The 27,427-nt window shown below is 39.2% G+C and overlaps 1 protein-coding gene across 1 annotated transcript; it reads left to right on the forward strand.

The window, feature by feature from the left end:
• The first annotated feature begins 1,185 nt into the window (after window positions 1-1,185).
• Window positions 1,186-21,293, forward strand: LOC140241817 (PWWP domain-containing protein 2A-like). Its single transcript, XM_072321571.1, is given in 4 exon segments — window positions 1,186-1,215; window positions 1,217-1,419; window positions 4,492-6,073; window positions 21,269-21,293. Coding segments are annotated over 3 exon segments (1,809 nt in total). The 3' UTR covers window positions 6,068-6,073; window positions 21,269-21,293.
• Window positions 21,294-27,427: the final 6,134 nt, after the last annotated feature.

The raw sequence follows: 27,427 nt of genomic DNA on the forward strand, positions 1-27,427 counted from the left end.
AAGGGGCATTTTGTAGATTTTTTTAAAGTATTTTTATATATTTTGATTGCTATTGAAATATCATAAACAAATGATGACGTTCAAGAAAAAGAAGAAGAAAAAAAGAACACCAACACACCCATTTGTCTTTAATCAATACACACACAATCACAGTGTATGAGTTACTTGTTGCAATTCAGACAGCTGGGGTGGGCATGTTTCCCATAATGCTGTCATAAATTTAATATTCATAACAACTTAGTGAAATGGAATCTTTTTATATCATTTTCCCAGTGAATGCCGATTAGAAATGTCTCGTTTTAGAATTACATCACCATAATATTTGAGTCTAATTAGTCACATAAAATGTGGTTCAAAGTTAAATCACTGATCAAATACCCTACTTCTCAAAGTCTGTTCACTAGTGTACGTGGGAAATGTACCCTCAACATGAAAACTAACCTTTATTAGCATTGTAAACTTAATTCTTAAGTCATTTCTTTTGGTATTGGAGAAAGCATATTATTTTTCAACAAAGATGAAAACCTAACAAATTTATTTGTGATATTGTTTCACATGAACAACAACTTTCTAATACAAACTGACCAGGTATTTTTGGCAATCCCTCAATGAGGTGCAAGTTAAATTATAAAATCATGATTTGATAACGATGAACATTTTGTACACGAATGAACATGAGTAAACTTTGTTTCCCCCTCCACCTAAATCATCAATTTGGATTTTTCCCCCCTATAATCAGTGTCAACGCGCGCTTGAAGGTAGGGACAAAAACTTTTAAGATGATCCCTGCCTTGACATCGCTGTTGGTATGCTGTGGTATAATTGTACATATTCGAGGTATAAACATTGCAATTCACAAAGCATTTCTTGCTCTGAGACGAAATAAACCTCAATAATTGTTGCTGTAACAGGATCCTGAATAATTTCTCTAACATTTTCTCGTCACTTTTCCTGCAAGAATGGTGAAAATCATACATTTCATCGCAAATGTTTTTCTCTCAGCTCGAGCACATTTTGACAGGTAGCGACTTCCATCGTGCAGCAGCTGATGCATATAATTACGCATGCGCGGTGTGTGCTCTACCGCTTTTTCCCTTGTTCTCGCACTGTGGGGAGAACCCGTGCCGTTGTTGTCAATAGCGCGAGTACTAAAAATCGCGTCGTGTTTCTGATGCATGATAATGTATGCTGACTCGGCTGCTGCCGCATAAAGCCGATCCACGGAGAAAAGCTGGCTGCTACATGCATGATAGCGGCATCGGAGGAGCCCAAAATGGCTTCTCAAGAGATGGCGGAATGTCCAAAAGTCGGCTCGACTCTGCCCGTGGAAGTCGAGCAGGCACTTCCAGATCTGCTGATGGTGTCCTTGAAGTCAGGCAGCAGAATTTTTCGAGGAGTTTTGCTTGATGCACACTCGGGGTAAGTGGCATTTTAAAACCGAAACAACCCGAGCCAATCGACAAAAGTAATTGGTGATGGCTGTCAAAACATTAGGAGCTGTCAAATTTGGTTTATCTAAAGTGTTTCTTTCTTTCAGCATAAAGTTGTAGAACTCCATTTAGAACAGGAATAAGTTAATGTAACACCATAGAAGTCAGCATTAGGATACTGTTACAGTCTTTCTGCTAGAATTTCAAAATTGTGACATGGTAATTATTACAAAGTGCAGCAAGAAAGCTCATTCACAGACTGCAGTTTGGTCTAGAGACTAGACCTATTGACAAATAGAAAAAAAAAAATGCATTTTAACTATTGATTTTGAGTAATCTTTATTTGAAACTACAGTCTAGAGCAAATTTTAGTACGCAGTCTTTTATGCTGCCAGACTTTTGGGTTTTTTTTTTGTGATGAAGTATTTACGAGACGATTTATGTGTGCAGAATGAAATATTCAACAATCATCAGCAATCGAAGGGTGGCAATCTGCTGACGCTAGTGATAGTGCAGTTCTATATTACAGACAAGTATTAAAGGCAATGCCAATGACCAAAACATAAGAGGCAACTTCAAAATGGGAATGATAATTTAAAAACTTTTGATTATAAATGTGCTTTAGAAGTACGAAAGCATTATCAATGATTGTGTGATCCTGATGAACATAATGAAAGTTGCATATTAAGAACTGATGATCGAGGAGTATTGGGAATTTGATTTAGAGTCATGTAGAAAGTCATGATGAAGTGCTGATGGTACATACTTAAAGAAAAAAGAAGAAAGAAAGATGTATTTGTTCTGGTAGTGTGGCGGAGGTTATGATTGTATTATTTGTGACTAATATTTGTTTCCCTTATTTTTTAGATTCATTTTCAGACAGGGCAAAACTGCTTGGATCATCCCATTTTGCTGACGCTCGTCACTAGGAAAACTACAGACTTCTGATTTTGATTTATTTTGTACAGCAGGTGTACAGATGGGCAGTTTTTGTTTAAATCCACTCTTCATTTTTGGGCTGTGCATGGAGGCAGACACACAAAGTGCAGAAACTATAATATGGTTATAGACATCTTGGGTCGTAGTATATCCAAGTCACACAGTTTCATATGTCGTCTTCCAACAGTTGCACACTATAAACTTTCAAATACTCAGCTGCTACTAATGTCTCTTTCTTGTGTTCAGCATGCATATTGTGCAGTTGTTTTTTTTTTTTGTTTTTTTTTTTCTGGTATAAAATTGCTTTAAAACAATCCTTTTTAATTTTTTTGAGAAGTTCCACTTTGTCATTGTTATTATTTTTTATTTATTTATTTATTTTATATTGTTTTATTTTTATTTTATTTTTTTTTGCCTGACATCTGACAAGATGTTAGATGGAGATCAGTAGGCTACCTGGTAAGATTTTTCACCCTCAGAAAAAAACAAAAAAAACGAAACAAAACAGAACAACAACAACAAAACAATTAGTTCAGCTCGAGTGATGTGTCATATTATCGGAAGGAAATCGGTACAAAACATGTAAAATACTTGATTTCTGTCAAAAAATATTTAAAGTAACCCTGCTGTTTGTAATTATTTGGGAGCCAATTTTCAGCTTCTTCTTGAAAAAACAGTGGTCAAATTTGTCACCCAAAGTGGTATGCATACACATGGGCACCATGCTAGTCCCAGACGGTCTAAAAACTCATGAATCGAGAATCTCTTTAAAAAATAAACAAACAAAACAAAAGCTTTTATAAAAAAAATGATAGAGCTAAATGCTATTGGTACAGTGATTTTAAAGGGGTGGTACAGTATTGGTGGAGATGAGAATTGGGCTTTGAACTTTTTGCGAGATACCAAGAAAACACTTATGATATAGTACAGAGCATACCATTTTAAGAGGAAATCAAAGTTTATTTGATGAAAATCGGGTTTGGAATGATTGAAACATCCAAAAACAAAGTAGGGTCCCTCACTTTATTATAATCGCTTTTTTTTTTGATATCTCGGCCATTTCAAAACCAATTTCATCAAATAAATGTTGAATTCCTCATAGAATTACATGCTCTTTCATATTTCATAAGAGGTTTCTCATTATCTCGCACAAAAATATTAGAAACCTGAAATTAGGTCTCAACCAAAACTATACGATCCTTTTAATGTTTGTTTGTGACTGCATTTTCAAGTTTGTTTATGTCAGATCCAATTGAGCCCCTGTTTTTAGCTGGGGGGGGGGGGGGGGAGGGGACCAAGTTGGGGTTAAATTTCCCATTGTATCTTCTTGAAACTACACAGTCAAATTCATCAACAAACTTGGCAGGCATTATCACTATGGTGATAGAAATTATGTACACAAATGGACACCATCCCCCCCCCCCAAAAAAAAAAAAAAAAAAGGAAAAAGGAAAAGAAAAAAAAAAAAGAAAGTGTGCTGAGTAAATTTATCGGATAGCATACTTTTATTCTATTATTTTTTTTAAATATTTTTTTTTTATTCATGGCGGATCCAGGGGTAGCTTCTTGGGACTGGTACCTAATTTTGGCCAATTTTTTCATTTTGATCTTCTCTTTTAAAGTGCATAGTCAAATTTTCTACAAACTTGGCAGGTACTGTCACCAGTGTGTGGGACAATATATACAAATGGACACTATTCCCCCTCCCCCAGTTTACTATGTTCTTTTTAAATGGTAATAGTCTGCAAGAATGCATGAAAGACGAACTTGTGATACTTCAGTGAGCGCTAGGCCCCTGGGTCTCTTGTTTGAGGTTGTTTTGTATATTTGGGAACTAACTTCAAAGTAGCCATATGCCAGGAATGTTTTAGCGTATATCCTTTGATTACGCAACCAGTCCTGTTGACTTACCAATTTACTGACATGTAGCATTGAGGGTACAATTTTTAATATCTAACCAGAGTGTGTGCTATATAAGTTTTTGTGTCTGGTCAAGTGATTCCCTTCTACAACAGTAGTTCAAAATATCTTAAGTGATACTATTGGGAGAACACAACAAAAGTGATATTCAGTCAGTTTATCAATACAAAGACTGAGTTGTTTTCCTATTCTTCACCAACAGGGTGTGTCCACTGGGGATACCAGATGCAGCTAGTCTCGGTTCCAGGCTGAACAAAGAATTTGGAGTGTCGGTCACGGACACGGTCATCCTCCCAAAGGAAGATCCAGGAATGGGGGATCCAGCGACAAAGGTGGAGAATTCTGCGCTGAGTTTTCGTCAGTCGTACTTCCAGAATATGCCCCTGCCGCCCGCAAGGCCCCTTCTATTTGGCAAGAAGGACAAGACGCCAGAAATCAAACCAAAGACAATAAGTCACGGAAGGTCGAGGCAGTTCAGGCTCAGACCGCGGCAACTGTTGTGCAGCAACTGTAAGGGGCCGTGCTCGGGGCCAAAGGCAAAGACTGCCCACAATAACAAACTCAACAACAAGGGTGGTCTGAAGAAAAGGAAAGCAGACTCTTCCAGTGAAGTTGTTGTGAGAAAAAAGCCAAAGCCAGAACCGAGGCCGCCGGTAACAAACGGTGGTCCAGCCCAGGTGCGTCCAAACCCCAGAGTGGTGCTTCCCTGTCCTATTAGTACTCCAAGGCCAGAGAGTAAGTCGTCAAAGAAAACCAGTCCTGCGATAAAGATCTCCTATGCAACTCCAGGCAAAGGCCAGCGGCTGGTTGTTCGCATACCGCCGCGATCGAACAATTTTAAGGAAGGTTCAGTTTCAAGTACAACTGTGTCTAAGACCAAGAAGAGAATACTGACTGTTCCTTTGTCCCCGCTCTCGACTGTTAGTAAGCATAACATTGAACCTCAAAAGAGACCTCGTGTTAATGGACTGCACACAAATTCAACAGAGCACCGACGTATAAGGATCGTCAAAAGTAAGGGAACTTATTCAATACCCTCAGACAATCTACCTGTCAGAACTTATGGCCCAGTACCAGTGGCACAGCCCAAACTGGTCAATGGAAATAGCAAATTGACTGCCAATGTCATGGTGAAACCTATCTCATTGGTCAACGGATACAGATCCCTTGGTCAGACGCAAAAGAAGGAGAGTTTGTCTGTCTTAAATGTCTTGCCACGCCTCGATAACAGTGATGCTGCCAGTGATTGCTCTTCTGTTACAACTACGAGCAGGAGTTCTGGGAAAGGTGGTAGGAAGAAACGAAATGGATCTCTCAACAACAACAACTCCGAATGTGACTTTGACTCCGATACATCCCTGGTGGACACAGATCGCGGGAAGACGCTGAAGAAGGATGACAGCGTGCACAAGAAAAACGTCACCAAGAGCATCCTTCCAGGAGGACGGACGGTGTGCATCGGGGACATCGTCTGGGGGAAGATCATCGGCTTCCCGTGGTGGCCTGGCCGCATCGTCCAGATCATAGTGACCCGCAACCCCGATGGGAGCATCTCGTCTCAGGAAGCCCAGATCACCTGGTTCGCCTCCCGCTCCATCTCCTACATGCCGCTCAGCAAGCTGCCGCCGTTTTTGGGAGAGTTCAAGCAGCGCTACGACAAGAAGCGGAAAGGCCTGTACAAGGAGGCGGTCGCCCTGGCAACCAAGGCAGCGGAGGCACTGTCTAGTGAAGTACGCGAACTTCATACTATGTTTGAAACACCACTTACTAAATCCTAACACAAGGTGAGTCATAGCAGCATCATCTACTAACCCATATATTTTTTCATGCTGTCATAGAACCCACAAAAATATGAGTTGAGGAAATTCTAGCAGTATTAGCAAATATCTAAACCTGTTGTGTGTAACTATACTTTCATTTTGCTGTCATCAATACAGCTTGGTGATTACACTCACTTCTTTTGTTGTAAGTTTCTCCCTTTAAGCAGAATCTGAAAACTTTTTAGAGAGTAAGGCCACATCTTGCTGAGGTGACCTGTGACCCCCACCCTCTCTGTCCACCGAGCTCCAGCTGGTTTGAGGCATGCCAGCCAAACAAGTACTCTGTTCTTTCCCCCGAGGCCTGTTGCAGTCATGAAAGGTAAGAAGCTTGAAAGAAACCATCACACACAACTGTTACACAATTATGTTACCAAGTCTGGCATGACAAGCATTTCTATTTTGTTTTCATCATTTGTTTTGTATTTTCCTCACTTGTGTTCTGTTTCACCCTTTTTTTGGTGTAAAAATGATCCAAAGCAGCCTTTAAAAAAAATTAATAAATGAAGTCTAAACCACTTCCTTTTAGAATGAAAGAAGAGAAGAACTGCACACAGTGTAGCTGCAAAGAACAGTGCCTGGCCAACATGAGATTTCTCCACAGATAAGAGACTCTTTCAGACAATAAGCTGATACTTTGACAGTTTGAGCAGGGACGTCTTAGTGTCTTATTTTTTGTCTTATTGGTGATGACCTTGAAAATGCAGCTGAAAATCACAAAGACCATATGCAATGTACAGTAGGGCTTGGGGCCAAAAGCTGGGCCAAAGGCTGGACCCAAGGCCTAAGCCCGAGACCCAAGGCCGGCCGGGGGCCCGAGGCTGAGCCTGAGGCCAAGGGCCCAAGTCCGGGGGCCCAGGAGGCCAGGGGCCACCAGACTGAGACCACAAAGAGTACCAGTCAGGACTTGCTGTGATAATGATGTGACAGGGCTGTGCATACACATGTATACACAGTACACTAACTATACGCAGCCCAATCGTGCTTAATCACACTCGATCCCAATTGAGTGTGACATTTAAGCATTGTGCCGCCACTCTAAACCCAAGGCATTCATAAGCTGTAAGTGAACTTAGGTTTTAGGTATAGAAGTTTCCTCTAGTACTGGATATTGGCAGAGAACATTCCTGTATGATTAGATCATATAGTATACAAATATTCATTGTTTATGAGTGCGATGGTTCTGAATATTACATGAGCGTGCAAGTTTAACCATTCTATTCAACAACGCGAAGTGGAGTTGAATAGAATGGTTTAACTTGCACCGAACTTGCACAGAACCTGCAGTAATAGCAGATGATGGGGAAACATGACACCTGCTGTACCACAGGTTAGAAAATATTACAGTAGATGATATTTGATGATATAAGTGGACAAAGTTGTGCCTATCACCTTTTTTGTGCACATGCTCAAGATCAAAGGTCAAAGGCCATGGTCAAATTTTCAAAACCTCTCTATTCCCCCCCCCCCCCTTATCTATGCAATGCCTGAAGGTATATTCTTAGTGTAAACATGACTTAATAAAGATTCTCTAGGGAGAGTTTTGGGCATGGGGTGAAAGGTCAAGGGAAAAGGCTAAAATTTCACTTTTTTCTCCATAACTCAAAATTGGCTCAAGGTATCTTCATGGCACTTAGTATGTATGCATGTACTGCCTGACAGTGATTCTCCCTTGACTTATTGGGTCATAGGGTCAAGGTCAAAGGTCAAGATCAAGTTCTTAAAAAATCAAATTGGAAATGCACACACCATTTGTAATATCATAAATGCATTCTCTCATATTGTGTTAGAATCTCCGATACTAGTAGTGCTTATCAGGTATTCACTGTTGTACTGCTAGCCAAGAATCTGGCAAACCTGCTGCTGTGTAATACTGTGGGCTTGGACGGCGTACTGTAGAGAACTTAAGGTAGATTGTACTGTACGAGCTGAAATTTTCGCGGTGGTTTTATTTTCGCGAATTTCGCGAATCGCCTTTGAAGCGCGAAAATAACAACACGCGAAAATAACAACGCACAAATAGTTCAGTTCAGTTAGACCGTCGCAACCGCGAAATTAATAACACGCGCAAATGTCCTCCAAGTAGCAATTCGCGAAAATATCTGTACGCGAAAATTTCAGCTTGTACAGTATGTCATGAATGTACAAAACTTTGCACTCACTTGTACTTGTGTATCGTGTACATATCACAAGCCTGGCTTGGTTTCATAAGTTATGTATTCATGCGCTGCTTTCGCGCTATGATACTAGTGCCGTTTTGCACTGTAGATGATTTTCAAACATAAACAAACTCACCGTATGTATTTCACAACCTAACATACTTGCATTTGAGTCTCCAAAGTCCAGTAAAAGACCCTTTAAGACACTTTTACACATTATGGAAAAACCTGATCACTTGAATCGGAGATCTACAAGTTGTAGCTGCACTGTACTCAAGCTGTCAGTCGGTCACAGTACAATACGTACACATACACAGTGGTACAGCCGTAAAGTCATTACGAAAATAAATGTGTAGAAAGCATCAAAATTAACGGTAAGTATTTTAATTTTGCCCAACTTAAACTCAAATTAAAAGTAGTTTAGGTTTTGGATTGTTAAGTTTTAGTTTGTGTATGTTTAAAAATCATATGAGGTGGTGCAAAACTACGCTAGTGCCTTGCCCAGTGCAGCTGCTTCAGATAAAAAATAGTAAGATATCAAATACAGTCAAACCTGTCTTAGCGACCACTTGTCTATAGCAGCCACTAAAAACAGTTCCCTCTGAGAGTAAGAGCATGTTAAAGAACCTGTCTATAGCGGCCACCTGTCTCTAACAGCCGCTTTTGTCATCTCCCTTGCATTGCTGCTTGGATGGCCGCTATTGACAGGTTTGACTCTAATAACGACCTCGCTCATCACCTTTCTCCGAAAATCTTGACAAGAAACTACTTTCTTTTCTTTCTTTCTTTTTTTTTTTTGCTTGGCCTTATAGATAGAGTGCAATTTCACATCATAATTGAATGAAATCAATAGTAAAAACAGATGAATAAAAAATAGATTAAAAGGAAAATCAGATGAATAGGATAAACAGGGTGGAAGAGGTTTCATCAAAATTAAGACTCTAAATGAGAAATATTAAAGTTTTGCATGTGTTCAATGCATAGTGATACTGATTGCAACCACGTATGCAAGTTAGCTGAGGTGATGATATCATCAACTCTTCCATTGGTTTGTGTGCACAATTATAGAATTCATTAGTTATTGCTTGGTCATTGCGACACCACCAGTATTTGATGCATACGCTACATATACATGTTTCTGCTTCTGAAAGTGATGTCAAAAAAGGTCACTTGATGAAGATTTGTTTTGTAAGTCAATGGGACTTTGTGATGTCACTACATTGTCAGATCATCTACCAGTAGCACTGCCTTATAAGAACATGTTTGTTTGTTTTTTAAGATTCCACAACTTGTTTAATTGAAGGTTTGACATTTTTTTTTAAATTTAATGTAATATGATTTATCTTATTTTACAACAACAAAATATGATACGTATCACTGTACAAAGAATATTAGCATCATTAATACACACAAGTCAAAACATAGAGACTAATTAAAAAGTAGATGCAATGATGCATGATGAAATCTCTACTAGTCCAAATTTCCTCTATTTAGAGCCAATTTGATAGAAAAGATCGAATGCACTTCAACATAACCCTTTAGCTCTCCTCATGGATTTTGAATATAAAAAACAGTTTGTCCTTGTTCAAATTATTTGCATTTAACACTAGGTGTAATATTGATGACATGTAAATCCTTCATTCAATCCAACCCTTCTACCCTCCCACCCACTCACTCACACACACACACACACGCACACACACACACACACTCACTAATAAAAATTGTATACAAAAGTCATTGTAAGCATATCGGACTGCTGAACTCCTTGACATTGTCTGGGTAAACAGGGAAAACTTTTTGTCTATAAACTCAGTAGATAGCTTTGATTATCTCTATAGTATCAGACAAAATAAGGGTACACATAATTTGTGCCAAACCTTTTCTTTTTTAACTGACTATTTATGAAAAATGCTATTAGGGGGTCTTTATCAACAGAAAGAAATTGTAGCATGTTAATTGTTGTTTGCGGCTCATTTTGATGGTCATAATCGGTGTGGCAAATCAGAAATATTCTGTCCCAGTGTGCTTTTGGGTACTCAAACAGTAGTTTCAATGAAATTTTCTACACATCCAGGTGAAATCACCGAAATATACTACCTGCCCTTCATCTGAAGGCCCTCATCACGGTTGATTCCACAAAAAGACCATCCTCTCAATCCCACCCAAGTATCTTGAGAAAGTTATTTTGTAAGAGACACAAGAATATACCCCAAGTTATTATTTATATCAGGGCATGTGAACACTGTAGACAATACCAAATCAAACATTGTTCAGTAGACTGATAAGCTGACTGTCTTTGTTTGATTGTTTTGGGAGTTTAATGGAAGCTGTTATGATGATATATGAGGGAACATTATATACAGATTTGCCTTTTTAGAGGTGTAATCGTACATTTGACATTTGTTACAGGAGTTATATTGTCCCCAAGAGATGATATTTTCCCAAAGCGTTGAGAGCAAATATTGTCTGGAGGGGAAAATATAACTCCCAAGGGACTGTCTAGTGTTATATTACAACAATAGACAAGGCAATATTTGTGATATCTGTTATCATATGGTCTACTTAAATACACATCGCTCATCACTTTATTCCCGCCCCAGTCAATTTCTGGAATGAATTACATTGCCTGATGTGACATCACCACTGGCAATATAATGATTTTGATCCTTGCGGCAGTAGTCATGTGATTGCATTATAACCAATCACAGATAAGTATTTATGTGGACTATTTGATATAATGAATATGAAGACTGGTGTGGGAAGGGAACATACAAAATGTTTCCTCGGAAGGGTTTGAAATACAACTGAGGGAAGTAAAATATATCTCGAAGTCATGGGGCTTGCAACCTTCCTGAAGTAGCTTTTAAAACCCTGAAGTTTAAATTTTCTGTGAATTCTTGCCAGCAGAAGTCATCTTCTGTGATATATCACTTTAGTCGCAGTACTTTGAGAACATGCACTAAGATATCCATGGTAACCATTTTTGCTGCATTACCTCCAATCCCATAGCAAGAGTATCAAAGCTTTTGCGCCTCATAAATGCAATGCGTACCCATTTTTATCATAATACTGCTTCTCTGAATCACATGCAGAGGGTATCACTCGGTCTTTAGCATTGTTTTGAATACACAAATTGACTGGGGATTTCTCTGGAAGTGTTTGGGTTCTGTTGTTTGATATTGATTACCAGTTCACATATGAACTCTTCTCTTGTTAATAAAGGACATCTGAAAATGTTCTGCTCTTGGCAGAGCACCACAAATGGTCTACTATCACATGATCATAATGTTGTTGTAGAAGGCTGGTAGAAATCTGTAACGTCATGTCTCTAGAAGAAATGTTGAAAACAAGCACTAATATATCAGGCAGTGTTTTGTGTTTGTTTTTGTTTTTGTTACCTCAGCCAAGGGAGGAGGTTATGTGTTCATCAGCGTTGGTTTGTTTATTTGTCCGTGTGTCCGTGTGCAAAATAACTCAAAAGGTTGTGAACGGATTTGGATGAAACTTACAGGAAAGGTTGAGAATGACACGAGTAACAGTTTATTAAATTTTGGAAGTGATCTTGGAATTTTTATGAAGGATTTTCAATATTTGGGTATGTAGGGTCAATGAACTTAAGAGTTCAAGCTGCTTATTTTTGATGTTTTTATACGCGCACTAGAGTGCGTGCTCTAGTTTCTGGTCCAGGGCAAGGCGCGCCACACAGCTGGCATTGATGACGTAACAAAAGGTTTCTAAAATTAGGAAATTGGGCAATTTTCAGCATGCATATGCATGGGAAGAAATTACAGATCTCTACAGAAGAATAAGATCACTGGTGGAAATGAGCTGCTTGGCGGAGGTCTGCACTCTCAGAGTGCTTTTATAGTTTTTATAGTGAATAGTGCTTAGAGCATGTCAGACTTGGTAAAAACTGAGTGCTTCTGGCTTTTTCCACAAGTGCACTGTCATGGAGAGATTTGGAAACACTGCAGGCAGTGTCTCTTCAGGGCACAGTTTCTTGAAAGTTGTCAATCCTGACAAGTTGTCGTCTCTGACAATTTCAGTAAAATCCTTGGTTTTGATTGGCTGAGATGCTCTGGTCACTGACTGTTACTATGGTTATTGTCAGGGCTGACTACTTTCATGAAACAGTACCCTGATTGTATTTTTGTGGCTGGGAGAATATTGGTACCTCTTGATAAAGAGTATCAAAACCTCACATTCTTCATGCCTTTATCCGTTGATTAGGATTGGCAACATGAACATCCCAATATATTTAACTGTGAAATATGCTACCTTCCAGAGCATTCCTGTGTGCATTTTAATGCATTTAGATGATAAATGTGTGCAGAGCAGGGAATCAATAATGAATACTAGTATGTGCATCTTGATATTTTACACAGACCATGTACCAATGTGCACTATAGATGATCTATATAGTGCACATTAGCCCATGGTCTGTGTAAAATATTATCTGATTTCATAAAGGCCGCAAAGCTTACCTGTGTGGATTTGGTGTGCATTGTTTGTATTATTTTCACATGTTCCTGTAAACATGTGTTGTGCCAGATAGAACTCTTCTTCCCTTCTTGCAGTTGAGGTGGGGTAGATGGAAAATGACAAGGGGGGGGGGGGGGGGGTCTCCTGCTTGAACATGTGAGTTGCAATGAACGTCACTGATTGAAGGCCATTACACACACCTACACAGTCTTACACAACCCATATACCCGGTATACATCATGTAAAAGATACAAATGTGCTGTTTGCATCCTTATCAGTTGAGCACCTACACTAACACACACCCACACAGAGACACATACACAGTCACAGACACAGGCACACATACATATACCCAACAGACAAATGGACATGGAAATATACCCACATACATGTACACTCACATTTACAACCACCCACACCCTTAGAGAGAGAGAGACACACACACGCACACACACACTTTCCCCATTCCAGCGCCAAGCCTCCCCTCCACACGCACAGTATGGTGCATTCTAGGTGAGTCATCAGGAATACTTGTAACCTGACTCACTTCCTGTCACGGACATCACTTCAAGTGACAATTATCCTAGAAAATGATGTGATGTATGCCAGATAGGTATATCTTCAAGCCACATTTTGTCGTCATACTTCACTCTTGTGGATTGATGCCATACTGCCCCTCACATACCTGTCAAACGTGCATGTATCTAGTCTTTCCCAAGCCTTACTTTACAGAAATGTCACTTTGCATTTTCTCTGCCATCATCAACCATCGATTAAGACAGATTTTAATGTTTTGAAAGTAGGTTCTGCAATATGTACTGCGTTTGGATAGCTAGTGGTGAGATTGTTTGGGTTGTTGGAAAGGGAAGTAAAGAAAAGTTTATTTTTACCTTTGATTTATGTCATGTTATGTTGGGTCAGTGTAGGGCAAACAGACCTAATTCAAAAGATGTTTGAATGCTGAGCTTACTAAGCAAAGTAGTTATTTGCAAGATGTTTTGTGAAAGCTGATTAGCCTATTGCATATTATACATGTAGGATTACCATGGACAAGCTTGACGTTATGAAGTGTGGGTGAAGCTTGTTCTCACAAAAATGTGTGTAAGAATCAAGAATGTTAGCAGAAAACTGGGCTGGTAGGTAAGTGACTGATCAGGGGAAATAGAGTGTACAGCATTAGTGAGTGAATTTATTGAAAAACAAAATGGCTAGGCCTATCCAGCTAAAACTCTGCATGAAAATGAAAATTTTGGATAGCTTTTGTTCATAGTTGGTCCAAGAGTGCCACATAGGTTGTCAATGTACTTACTAGATTTTTGAGCAAAAATTCTCGAGGTCAAAGGTCAGTGAACTTTGCATAAGATGACCTTTTTTCCAGTAATCCTTGGTAATGAATATAGTATAGATAGACAGTTTTTCAGCTGAAGGAGATGTTCGTAAAGGTCAGAATTGTCAAGCCATAATGTAACTTGGGAAATCCCAGTGGTGACATGGTTTGCTGTGAAGGAAAATTCATGTGAACACATGATGATGTTGAAGTGACAGGGGTCAAGGGGTCAGCTCTGCACTTAGCCCATGAAGTCATATTTCAGACCTTTGCATAAGATGACCTTTTTTCCAGTAATCCTTGGTAATGAATAGTATAGACAGACAGTTTTTCAGCTGAAGGAGATGTTTGTAAAGGTCAAACTTGTCAAGCCATAATGTAACTTGGGAAATCCCAGTGGTGACATGGTTTGCTGTGAAGGAAAATTCATGTGAACACATGATGATGTTGAAGTGACAGGGGTCAAGGGGTCAGCTCTGCACTTAGCCCATGAAGTCATATTTCAGACCAAATCTAAGCTAGGAAAGTCCCAGGGAAAATGATTTAGTAATGGGCTAGTTGTTAATGGGGATGTATTTGTCTTTTGGTAGGAGTCAAAGGTCAATTCCATGGGTCAATGCTGATGATCAATGAACTTCATCAGTGTGTATTTTAAGAGGCTATACATTGTTGGATTATGGTGACTGTAGAAGGATGGGAAGGCATGCCCGTCGACTTTGCTTGATAGTTGAATTTCTCTAGTTTGTAGTGGGTGTGTGGATGAAGATGCTAGAATATTAAACTAGATGCATCTATCGTAATTAAGCTAATGTGTGTCATGTGACACTCGAGGGAGAAGTCTGTTAGGAGTCATTATGTGTAAGTAGATCAGGCCATGTCTTTATTCTTTTATTCCCTTAATTCATGCCATTTGCTGTGCTGTACCCCACTAATGGATGCTATGTGACAGGGAGATGATGGACACAGAGGGAAGCTGGGGGGATGAGAAGTGCAGGGCGGCATGAAATACCTTTCCTGTCTCGTTCTGCAAATGATATGTTAAAATTTGAACAGAACTAAGCAATGCAATTTAAGAATTAGTGTGGGAGTGTGTAGCCACTTGGTGAAAATTGATATCTCTTCAGCACTTTGATGTTTACAGCAACACTGCGATGACATTTCACCTAGATGTTAATGTTTGTCCCGACAGAGAGTTTGTGATTTTGAGCTGGACAAGGGACATGTGACTTGTCCAGGGCCCCATTTCATAAAAAGTTGCTATGATAGCAACTCTTGCTAGAATGGAAATTGGTAATGGTAACGATGTGAATCCAGTTTCCTGATTGGCTGATGCTATTCTAGCAAGAGTTGTTATCCTATCATCTTTATGAAATGGAACCCTGATAGTTCTACAGAGATGCCAAGTCTCCCTGATTTTGCAAGAGGCGCCCTGGGCACTTAATGGTGTCTCGTCATATCTTAACGATAATATAAAAGCCTCCCTGTTTAGAAGTTATCTTTGATCACCGAAATGCTTGTAGCACACAACTTACTTCCTGATATTGCTCTGAGGAATCTCCTGATTTTAATGTCTGACAGTTGGATTGGCAGCCCTGTTTTAATGAGCTACTTGAACTGATTGGTGTTTTGTTTGTTTGTTTTTAGGAGGGGGGGGGGGTTAGAAGGGAGAGAGAGAGAGAGAGAGAGAGAGAGAGAGAGAGAGAGAGAGAGAGAGGAACAAGAAACCAACCTTTAAACCCGCAGGTTTATTACAGGTTATATGGCTGACCTGGAAGTGGCAATCATGTCAATGGACTGTTGTACATGTTTTCGAGATAGAGTTTGTTTGTTTGTTTGTTTTTAAATTCCCATTGAGGGATATAAAGGTCATGTGTAAACAGTAATCAAATCTGAAGTCAGGGTCATAGTAATCCTGACTGACCAAGCAGTTGAGCCAGTTGACCCCACATCTCGGCAATCTAGGTGTCTTCAGCCTGCAATGATCTTGTAAAAGAAAGGTCATAAGTGAGGGGCAGGGGTCATTTCTGGCTAGAGACTCAAAAGAGGTTATCTAAAAAGAATGTGTATACAATAGTTTGGAGATGCAGCCATTTTATTTATTTTGTGAGCTTGAAACCACTCGAGTGAGTGAGAAACAGATTTTTACACAGAGCCAGAAACTTTGACATTTTTTTTTTTTTCCAGACAGGAGCATGCTGACTACTAGTATTCCTACTAATAAAATTTTGGTTGTTATATTTTAATTTTTGTTTATTTTGTATCTAACTATTTCTGAAAGATTAATGGAATGTTTTCATGATATCCTACTTTATTTGAAGGGTTTAGGTGTGGAATATATTTTGTAAGGCATAGATTAGGGCATCAACAGCAGAGCACAATTTTTTTTTCTTCCCTTCTGGCAGTTTTGCAAAGCAAAACCCTGTCATAGGTTTTCTTTTCTGAAGGGCACCAGAGACAGCTTTTTACACCTTCAAAAATATGGACCTGTGGCATAGATAGATAGGTGGATATGTATTAGGGCATCTGAGAGAGAAAGAGAGGGATAGGAATGATAGACAGATGTACGACACTTATTGGTATGGGGAAGTAGGTCTGACTTCAATCTTAGTTGTGCTCAACTTAGAGAATGTGTGTGGTGAAGCTCCATTGAGCTACTGTGTGGATCGAATGTGGTACACACTCATTGGTCTTGCATAGCACTGGAGGATCCGGGGGGGGGGGGGGGGGGAGCACACCGGGCATGCCCCCTTTATTTTTTGTTAAAACAAAAGAAATAAAAAGAAAAGAATTGGGGGAGGGTGCTTGTGCCCCCCCCCTTTAATTGTGTAAAGGCACCCCCTTTTTACGGAATTCTTGGATCCGCCCCTGCACCAGCGATGGAGAAAGCAGCATAAGATACAGCCATGACAGCTGGAAGGGAGGAATGCCACAGGAAGACTAGTGGAGAGGAATAGGTCTCCCGACACGCCAGGCAGTCACACTCTGTGGTAGACGTCTAAAAATATAGGGGCAAACTTGACAGACGCGGGGATGTATAGCTGGTACTGAGAGACTGCAGGTTGTAACTCTGTTAGAATGAGTGGGAGAAGGTTGAGTGAGTGGGGGAGATGGGGGGGGGGGGGGGCTGGGAGGATGAGAGTTTTCTTAAGCTGTATTAATTAGTTGACAAATGTAATGAATCTTCGCTACCAGTATATTTGTCTATGTGAAGATACATGCCAGTCACTTAGTTTTTGTGTTTTGGCCTAGTTCCATGCCGGTGGTCATACTGTTACATACAAAGCATGTCATCCAGAAAGGAGAGAGAGAGAGAGCAGTAATGCATCAAGGACAGAAAAATTGTAATCATGGATTTACAAGTAGAAATGTAAGGAACGAGATGTAAAAACTTGATTGTTCAGTAAATGTGTCTCTGTAAAAAATAATAGCATTCTCTCTTAGGTTGTCCAGCTTTTGTGTGTATGTGTGAAAGAGTTGTTAGCATCCAAATAGACCTATTTGGTTTTAAAATACTAACATATGTTGCCGATAAAGGGGGGGGGGGGGCTTCCAAAATAACAACGATGATTTGATGGGTTATGCAATGAGTCAGGTGGGTTGCTATGTCAGTGCATAAATCAGCTATTGTTTATGGGGCATACTGAAAATCAACTATTGTTTAATAGGCATACCACCCCCCCCCCCCCCCCCCCCCCCCCCGGCTTGAATAGGCATTAACATAGAAAACATCACCCGAGCAGAGCAGGTCTATAGATAGAGGGTTGTCTCCCATAATCAAGTAGTAGTGAAATTGAGGAAGGGGGCGTGTGGGAGGAAGAAGTAGGGATATGGAGATGTGATGAGAGCGAGTGATTCCCATGTGTAACTATGGTGAACCAGAGTAGAAATCAAGACTTTCCCAGCTGCTTCTGTGGAGGCTACATGTATGTGGGTGTAAATAGTCTGACATCATGCATATGTGTAATGGTAAACGGCAGTTATGTTACATGGCATATCTCACTGCTCAATAGCAATGGACACACGTATAGTACCATCAAAAGCATTGTGACTCGATTTTGAGTAATCACTATGTTTATGATGTTTTAATCTGTAATCATCATGGCATAGGTACACCTTATGTGGTAGTCACATGAATGGTCTAGAGCTTGCCTTTTTTAAAGAAAAATATGAAGAGAAAAGAAAGAGGATGATTGAGTGGGAAGAAATTATTAATGTTTGTTTGAGGTTGTAGTCATTTACAAGGCTTTTCCTGTCATCATTCCTATGTGAATACCATGCTATTTAGTATCACCTGTGCCCCAGCTTGGCATTTAAGATATAAAACTATTTATTAAATATGTTACCTTTTCTGATTTCACTATCAAAATTATATTGGTGTAATGTTTCTTCTTTTTTCAAAGATTTTACATTTATGTGGATTTCTTGCCAGGTTGTGATCAGTTTGATAGGTGACTTGCTAGTCTTGCATGCAGTGGTCCTATGTTTGTTGATACACCAAACTGTCGTCATATATGGGCCTAAACATATTGACATAAGATCTTGCTAGAGAATGATAGATTATGCAGAGAGCTAAGTGCATGATTATAATTTCTTATACAGATTGCCAGCAAGGTGAATGAAAAACACTGAATAGAAACCAATAATTGTCAAAGAGCATGGCTACTTGAGAAAGCTGTCACTGTTACATTTCTACTGCTTCTACAAACTGTAGTATTCATATGCAATCATCACAAATGGTTGTACTTATGTGTGCATTTGAAGCCATTGTGGTGCAAGTGCATTAGAAGACTTTAATGGAAATGAAAGTATCTTATTGCATTGCAACTGATTGACAAATTGCCGTGCATCAACGCAATTTGTCAATCAGTTGCAATAGAAAACAGCTCGACGTAAGAGTTTCATGAATTTGTTTTATCTTATTGCAGCTGAGACAGAGTTTGCACATTCAGGAGGTAATGAAGACAGTCTTCGTAAAATTGGTACCAAATCAGTTGTAATTTGATTAGCACTGCGACATTTACTTGGGATTTGATGCCAATATCATGTACTTGGAGCTGATGAAACTAGCAAGTTGAGAGGTCTTTGAAAGATAGGAGTGTGCAATCAATTCAAAGACAAGATAACAACAGTGTATCATTCCATCCATGGTGTAATTCACTATCGACATAATTATTTAATGTTTTATGTGATGTTTTCTCACTTGTTCCTTAATATCCATTTCTTTCTCTCTTACTCTTTTACCCTTCCAGGAACCAGGGTTGGCAGTATTGGAGCTATTTGAGACTTGGTACATCAGCAGAGGTCCCACCAAATTCAGTGAAGATGATGAACAGGCTTGCTCCTCTTTTTTTAACAATTGGGGGGAGGGGGGGGATGGGGGAAGAGGGATAGAGATATAAGAGAATTATGTTTCCTTGATGAAAAAGATTTCTTAAATAGAAGTAGTGATGAAAGCAAGAGATTAGTCACACTTTGACAAGTGTGAAGGTTATGAACTCTCTAAGTCATGAAACAAAGTGCCCCCATAAGCACCTCAAAATAACACCAGGGTTTGGATGACTGGGCATCACTTCTCACCTGTCTGGTAAGTTAGATGTCATCTATGTGGGATACTTTCTCAAAAGAGGCATGGGGTCTTTGTTTACCTTGCGCAAATTACACTGGGGACTACATGTTCCTTCATGTCCTTAAATAATCTGCCTTTAGAAATAAATGAATGTTATACATAATTATTTTTTGAAAGTGACACTGTTAGAGCGATATTGTCACAAAATCAAAATCTTTTGAAACATATTTTTAGGTCCCTGAAGAATGCCAATTTACTTGCGACATTCAAGCAATTTTCATATACTTGTGCTGAGCAACGCATGCAAGGAAGAGCAGAAGAGAGCATGGAGGGCTCATTTTTATTTTATATTGTCATTGTTTTATTGTCTATTATGCAGGATCTTCTTATGGTATTCAGTCATTTGATTTCCACTGAAGTTCTTTCCTCTGTGTTTCATGATATCTATGTCAAATATTTCACAGTCTTGAAATTTTAATTAATTCCACAAGACAGTATCACTAAAATGCTTCTGGATTTATGTTGAACAAAAGTCTCATCGACTAGTCAAGTTCAGAGAAATTAGGCCAGCATGAAAAATCCATCCAACAAAGTTTCCACTGTCTCAATGTCAGAGCTTGTCTAGGTAGTGTGTGGTACTTATTGAATGTATGTTAAAGACTACACAAACAATTCATTTCCTGAAAGTAACAGATCTCATTTCCTCAACACAATATTATATTTTTGTGGGTTCTATGACATTCATTTCTTTTGCTATCATTGAAGCATTGCATAGCACTATATTTAACCACCCAATATACTGTACCTTGTTTACTTACCATGGACATAGCTTATGTCAATACATACAGTTCATATTCTGTTGTTATATATTCTTTGCCTCATGTTTGTCCTTTTACTAGCAGGAGTAAATGCAATTGATAGTATGATCATAAGTTCTATTCTTTTCCAATTCAGTTATTTGATTATTACATTCAAATATTATGCTGAGCATGTTAATTGCTAATATGCTTTAAGAGCTGAAACTAATGCCATTAATCACAATCCTTTATTTTCTTCAACTTGGGTGAACCTTAACTAACATTGCTGCTATATGCCACAAAATTTGCTGGTGCATTTTTGAAAAAGAGCTTGATATCAGATCATCAAAACTGCAAATTTCATGACCAGTCTCACATAAGTTGCTGCTGATAGATTTAAGCGTTGAAATCATTTGATGACATGTTTATTTCATCTTGTTCATTTGTGAACACAGGTGCATTCAGCACAATTACTGTATATATACATTGTCAAGACAAGAATAACTATAAAATGTAAGAAATGTTTAGAAAACATTATTTTTGACTAATCATGAAAAGAGAGAGTTTAAGGTGTCCATTCATGTAATGTGACTGTTTGTGTAAGAAGGAAATGAAAATGTTGTGTCTAAGCAAGTATGAGAAATATTGAAGATTTATGTGTTTGCAGTTGTTCCTAAACCCTCTAGAAAGTAATGAAACAGAAACAAAGCTTTTTGTTGGGCGGCCTGGCACCAACGCTGAATGTTGCGCCAAAATAAGGATCTCTACCACCCGCCATGCTACAATGTCTGACTGTCCTTGTTCTCATCTTTCTTCCCCCGCAACAAGATGGCCGCGGAGCAGGGAAAACCACATTAAAGACAGGTGGGTGAAAATTTAGTCTGAATGCTGTGAATGTGGTGATGGTGCTCTATCCCTGTTGTTTCTGGAAGTAATGTAGTCTTTGCAAAGCAGACTCTCCTCTCTTTTTTTTTTTCCAGTTGTTAGAGCCTTTGGAGGAACATCAAGCGTGGTATTTTGTTTAGGTGAAAATGTGAGTTTCCTCTGCATCAAATCAAATGATTAACCCTAAAAAGACTGGGCTATTTTGGTAGCTCGAAAGACTGGGGGGGGGGCCTAAAGGGCCCCCCCTTAAGATCTCGGCCGTGGATTGCGCGATCACCGCGGAAATTTGCACAATGGTAGTGTGCGATGTAATCTACAAGATCGTATATCTAAATTTTCCAAAATAGTCTTCTTTTATTTTATTTTGATTAATTATGCTAATTTATGCGAGAAATCAGACTCTTTGATCTAAATCAGTAAATAAAGCTCCAAAAGTGCTCATTTTTGGTCTAATTATTCTTTGTGGCATTCTTCGCAAATGTACTTGAAAAAAAATTCGGTATCAAAATTAATTTCTTATTTATTTTATTGTTTTATGAATTTCTTATGTATTTCTTTGTTTTTTCGACCTTTTGTTTTTGCTGTTTTTTTCAACGAAATTTGCGGCAGACACTTTTCGAAGCATAATACTACTAAAACGAATTAATTCTAGCTATTGAGAGTAAAAATAAGCATATTTATATGAACCATGTGAAAAAACTCAATTTGCATTGACTTTGTACACAAAATCACATTTTTGAGCCATTTTCGGTCTCACGTGCATGTACAAAAAGTTATGTAACTTCAGAACCGTACCCCCGGGCGTCACAAATTTGGCGTCAAAATGTACGGGAAACTCGAAAGAAAAAAGTCATAGAGCATCGCGGCGAGAGCATTGCGTGTTGCAGAGTAATCGCGCGAAATGTCGAGGGGGGGGCCTTTTAGGCCCCCCCCAGTCTTTTTAGGGTTAAGTCTATATGTCACTGTCTCATAATGGACAATAGATTTTAGGGCATAAAGTCCTTGTGGAAATACAAATATGAGCTTCAGTAAAATGAAAGCATTTTACTCTGACCACCAGACCATAAATGAAGCAAATCGTGTCGTACTGTACAAGCATACATCTCTGTTGAAGATTCCAAAAGGGGATACTGTAGTATGTGTAGTAAGTGCATATTAATGGAGTGATTTGTTAGTTGTGTCAGAAATGATGTAAGTTTAGTAGCTTTTCGTAGGAGTTGACACAATTTGGTGCTGTCTGGTACACATTTGTAAGTGCCGTTGCTTTCAATTTGCCTCAAATGTATCAGGTCAGGGCTCAGTTGTTTCTTGTAGTGTGAAGCTGTGTTGTTCTCTGTGGGTTTGAAGTTTGCTGTAGATCTGTGCTTGTAAAGATGAATTCCAGGATTTCATCCCAGTGTTGAAAATGTGTTTCCGTGTCTTGCTGTGTGTGCCTACTCCAGGGAAACACCCAAACATTACTTACAATGTAACAAGATATGAACATGAACTGTAAAAAAAAAAAGATTTTGTTGCCGCTGTTTTCCCTTCTTTGAGTTATAATCGCATTGAGATGGCTGAATATCTGTTTTTCTTTATGTGAGTGAAGTTGAAAATGTGATCAATCTGCAGCAATTTGCTGATTTGAGCAAAATTTAATGACTACATGCATAGAGGTCATGACAAAGTAAACAAATGTACCGTATTTAGGACCTACCATTTCATCATTGCATTTTTTAGAGGGAAAAGATGAAAGGGGTTTTCCCTACAATTTGTCACCCAGTCCAGAAATATTTGTTTTGCTACAAATTTTAAATACTGGGTATAATGATAAGGATAGTTATTCCAAGAGCCATTATGTACTTCCCTCTGCAGTCCATTGTCAAGACTTTGTTGCTGGTGAGGAAATGTGTTTTTTTTTTCTTTTGGTATGTGTTGGAATTTTTCTGTTGTGTGTTGATAGAGTTCTCTTTGTTTAGTGGTTTCTGTAATTTGCTGCAAACAGCTGAAGACACTCTTCTGTGATGTGGAAAACATTGGCATAGCTATCTGATTTGGCTTGAATCTTGCTGAATGTGGCATATGTCTACAGTTGTGTCATTGACACTGCATTCTAGGGGCAAACACTGTACAAAGAAGCACTGGAGAGCATGTGGGAGCACATGCCCCGCCTTCTTTTGTGGGTTTCCGTGGGAGCCCAGAGGGCCTGACCTTTGACTGCTACAGGCAGCACATCCTAGACCTCAACTGACTGACAGTGCAATGCACAAACTGTTGGACAAACATCGGTGCCAAGCACTGCCAGTTGTGACCGGCAGGACTTAAAGGGGCCAGTCAATGTACTGGTAATGCCTTAACTTCCTCAAAGTACAGTGTTGTCAAAATGATTGCTAATATATGGTATCAGCAAATGGTAGTCCAAAGAGATATGTGTTGAGGGTTACCTTTTTTGAGGTGCTAATTCTCATAGACATAGTAGCAGGACCTCCAGGGCTAACATCAAACTCAGACAGTGACCCACCACATGAACATACCATAACAAGGCCTTTCTGTATACCGGTAGAATGGTGTAAAACTGACATGAGATATCACATGTGTTGAATGAAAGGCCTTCCAAGCATTTGAAAATGTCTTGATATCTTGTGAGAAATCTGGACGAAGGTTGATTAGACATCAGAAAAAAAATGTATTAATGCTCATAATTGGCAACTACAGCTATACCTGTATATTTCCTTTGGGGGTAGAGTAGAGAGTAGATAGGAAGGTCCCAGACAAAGGCTATTACCATTCTAATGCAACTCTTTCTTGCTTAGATGTAAAGCAGAGACTAGCCAAAGAAGTATTTTAGCTGGAACAGGTCTTCATTTCCTTTCAGTGCCCACATGGCCTTGATTATTGTTGGAATGAGCAAAACCTTCAAACTGTCAAGTTTCATATTGGCTCCTAAACATATACATGTAGAAGAACTGTGTTATAGTGCTGTAGGATCTCTAACCTGTCTGTATATACACAAATACCTACTTGATAATTTGCTTCTCAACAGTAGACCGGTGAAGCAATTACTTACAGGAAAAGTGCCATGCAGAACCCGGCCTGAATTTAGCAGCCTGTTCAGCGTCCTTTTGATATATGGGTAGTAGATCCCTGTGGTCATGCTGTGTGCATTATTCATGTCAGATGTACCGTTGATGCGAGAATATGACTGATTATGGGTCGCTCTGTCTTGCTGTCTTCTGTGTAGACATTGACTGATATGTAATGGCTGTGTAGCTGGACAAGGTCAAGTATAGTCCAGACCAGTTTCGTGATGTGTGTTGGAGATGACTTTTGGCAGACATTGTGAAGCTTTAATATCTCAGAGGATGGAATGCCGGAATGGAGGAATATATCTACAAGAGAATATATAACGTGAAGCTTGAGTTGTGTGCGTGCCACTAAATACTGAATAACTCTTGTGTATATAGGGAAAAATAATCTTATGAAAATACCGAAAATAACTTAAAAAATGAATCAGTCTCGCTTGAGAGGTAATTTGGTACTGAAGTTAATGCACATTTTCTTTTTTTTTTCAGATGTGTGCTTGTTATTAACGGTTACTAATATTTTGTCCTTCATTAGTTTCCCCTCTGTTTGTCGGTTTAAACAACTGTTATCCCACAACTTGATAATATTTAAACTTATGTGCTAGAACTAAGCGTGTTTTCATGTGTATCCAGAAATGTGCATGCAGCAATCTTTTTGGCATGGTTGATTAAGAATTGAAGCAACTTTTCGATTAATCTACATGCTGTAGGAATTGTTGTAATCGTTATGTTAAGCCGAAGATATATTTTATGTTTGTGATGCAGTTCGTTATTCTCCACAGTACAGCAGATTTAATGTAATGCAAAGAGAATAGATTATAAAGGTTGCGCTTGGAATTACCTGTAAATATGAAAAGCATTTTAGTTCGCTATTGGTTCTCGCAGGTAATGCATTAAAATGGCTTTAATGCCCCAGAAATACCACTTATCACAGCCAAAACTTGACTCTTGGCAGTGTGCCAAGCTCCAGTGGGGACAACCAATGCCCCAGCCAACCACAAAACATGACCCCTGACCTCTAGTGAGATGACCTCCATTTCCACCCCCAAATATCTGAAATGTGTACTGGTACTCTGTGTGGTACCTTGCAGTTAGGAGTACGATACCTGGTATAAGGGAGAAGAAAAAAAAAATCAAGAAAAGGCCAAACTATAACTTTCTTCTATAGTCATGTTCTTGAAGGTGCCACTTATCAGCTACACATGTCCGTTTGCTAGTTTGCAAGTGTACATTATTTAATGTTTTAAAGTTCATAGCATCACACCTGCCAAAGAAATTTTGGCCAGTTCTCTTAAAAACTAGAATTTTGGTGCAGCATTCTGTTCTGAAGAGTTAATGATTGGATATAGCATAATGGGGTGTATGGTATTGTGTAGAAGTAGAGGAGACCTCCGGTGCCTTTTCCTCTGCTTGATCGTTGTGTGGGTGTCTGTGTTTTGTTGCTAGAATCCTTTGTTTGGGTGTTCTTTGTTGTATTTATTGCAGTAATGGCCCTTCCAACTCTGGCGCGCAGACTTCCAAGAAAGACCAGTGGAATTTTCTTTGTTCCCTAGTCAAGCCATGTGGTATTAGAACTCAAAGGTCAAGAGAACGTGGGTTGTGGGTTGTTGCAAAGGGTCTCTGCCTGCATAGTTCTTGGTTGTGTCATGTACAGTGTAGATGGTAAGATCTTGAATAGGAGGTCCGAGTGAGTGATGTTAGTGGGAAGGTGGAACTCATAGCGGATATATGTGTGTAGTGAGGAGGATGTGATTGGAATAAATATGCTGTCCCCCATCTTAAAGTGCCCACTCATTTCCTCATTTCAGGTTTGGTGAACCACCCATGAATAAACAAAGCCATACGAATCGGCTGTTGACTTTGAACTCTCAAAGCTGTTGTACTGTAATTTTATATTGGTACCATTGGTAGATAAAACTGTTGTATTCAACATTGTCATCAGTGATAGGTTATTGCAACACAGCAAAAACTTGTTCTGATAGTTGACTTTCATGCTAGAACATACCCCAGTAATTTAGGGGACATTTGTGTGCCAGTCATTTGGAAACTTTAATCTAATTTGCATATTGTATATGTGCTTGTTCTTGATATCACTGTGAAAGAAGGAATGTAAAACTTGAAATTCCATAACTGTCTTATGTTAGGTTTGATCGTATTTGATTTGTATGGTCTTACTCTTTTCAAGCCAATTTGAACATGGGATAGAATTGCACCGAAGTCGGAATGTGTCGGCATGTCAAAGATGTTGTGTCGATGACTGACTAAAACATTGCATATAGGGTATCAAAGTGTGGTGTCGTTGCCTTTTTATTGTCATGGAAACTGGTTCTGAACGGTTCTGAACAACCTTACCTGGCCTGAGTGTTTATTTGCGCAGCTGGTTCCGACCCAAGCTGTAGCATAAGACTGTGACGTCATCATTTTGCTCTATAATATTGGTTTATATTTTGTCCTTTTGTGAGATTTTGTTGTTGTTGTTGTTGGGCTCGTGCTCAGAAGTGTCATTCTCTGTTGCTGGCAGCCACTTCATTTCCTAGAAAGTTACTCCTGGGGGGTCTTTCATCAACATTAGTCGGCGCTGACAATTTCAGCAAAATCCTTGGTTTTGATTGGATGAGATGCTCTGGTCACTGACTGTTACTACACTGTATGGTGATTGTCAGCACTGACAACTTGTTAGCGCTGACAAACGTTGATGAAACACCCCCCTGGGCCCCATTTCATAAAAAGTTGATATGATAGCAACTCTTGCTGGAATGGCAATTGTCATGGTAATGACAAGAATGCAGCTTCCTGATTGGCTGTTGCTATGGGGAGTTGTCATTCCAGCAAGAGTTGACTTCCTAACATCTTTTATGAAACGGGGCCCTGGAGTGTGCAGCATGTCGTTGATTTGAATGGAGGGATGGAGAAGTAACATTTATTAAATGGGTTGTAGCCTTGCTGCTAGGCTGTGGGCTATAGTAAATTATTCCCTTATCACTGCCTGTTACAGGTTGACCTGAGACTGTAAATGTACACTCCAAGACTGTCCAACCTT

Source organism: Diadema setosum, chromosome 18 (genome assembly GCF_964275005.1).
Source record: "Diadema setosum chromosome 18, eeDiaSeto1, whole genome shotgun sequence".
Lineage (NCBI taxonomy): Eukaryota > Metazoa > Echinodermata > Echinoidea > Diadematoida > Diadematidae > Diadema > Diadema setosum.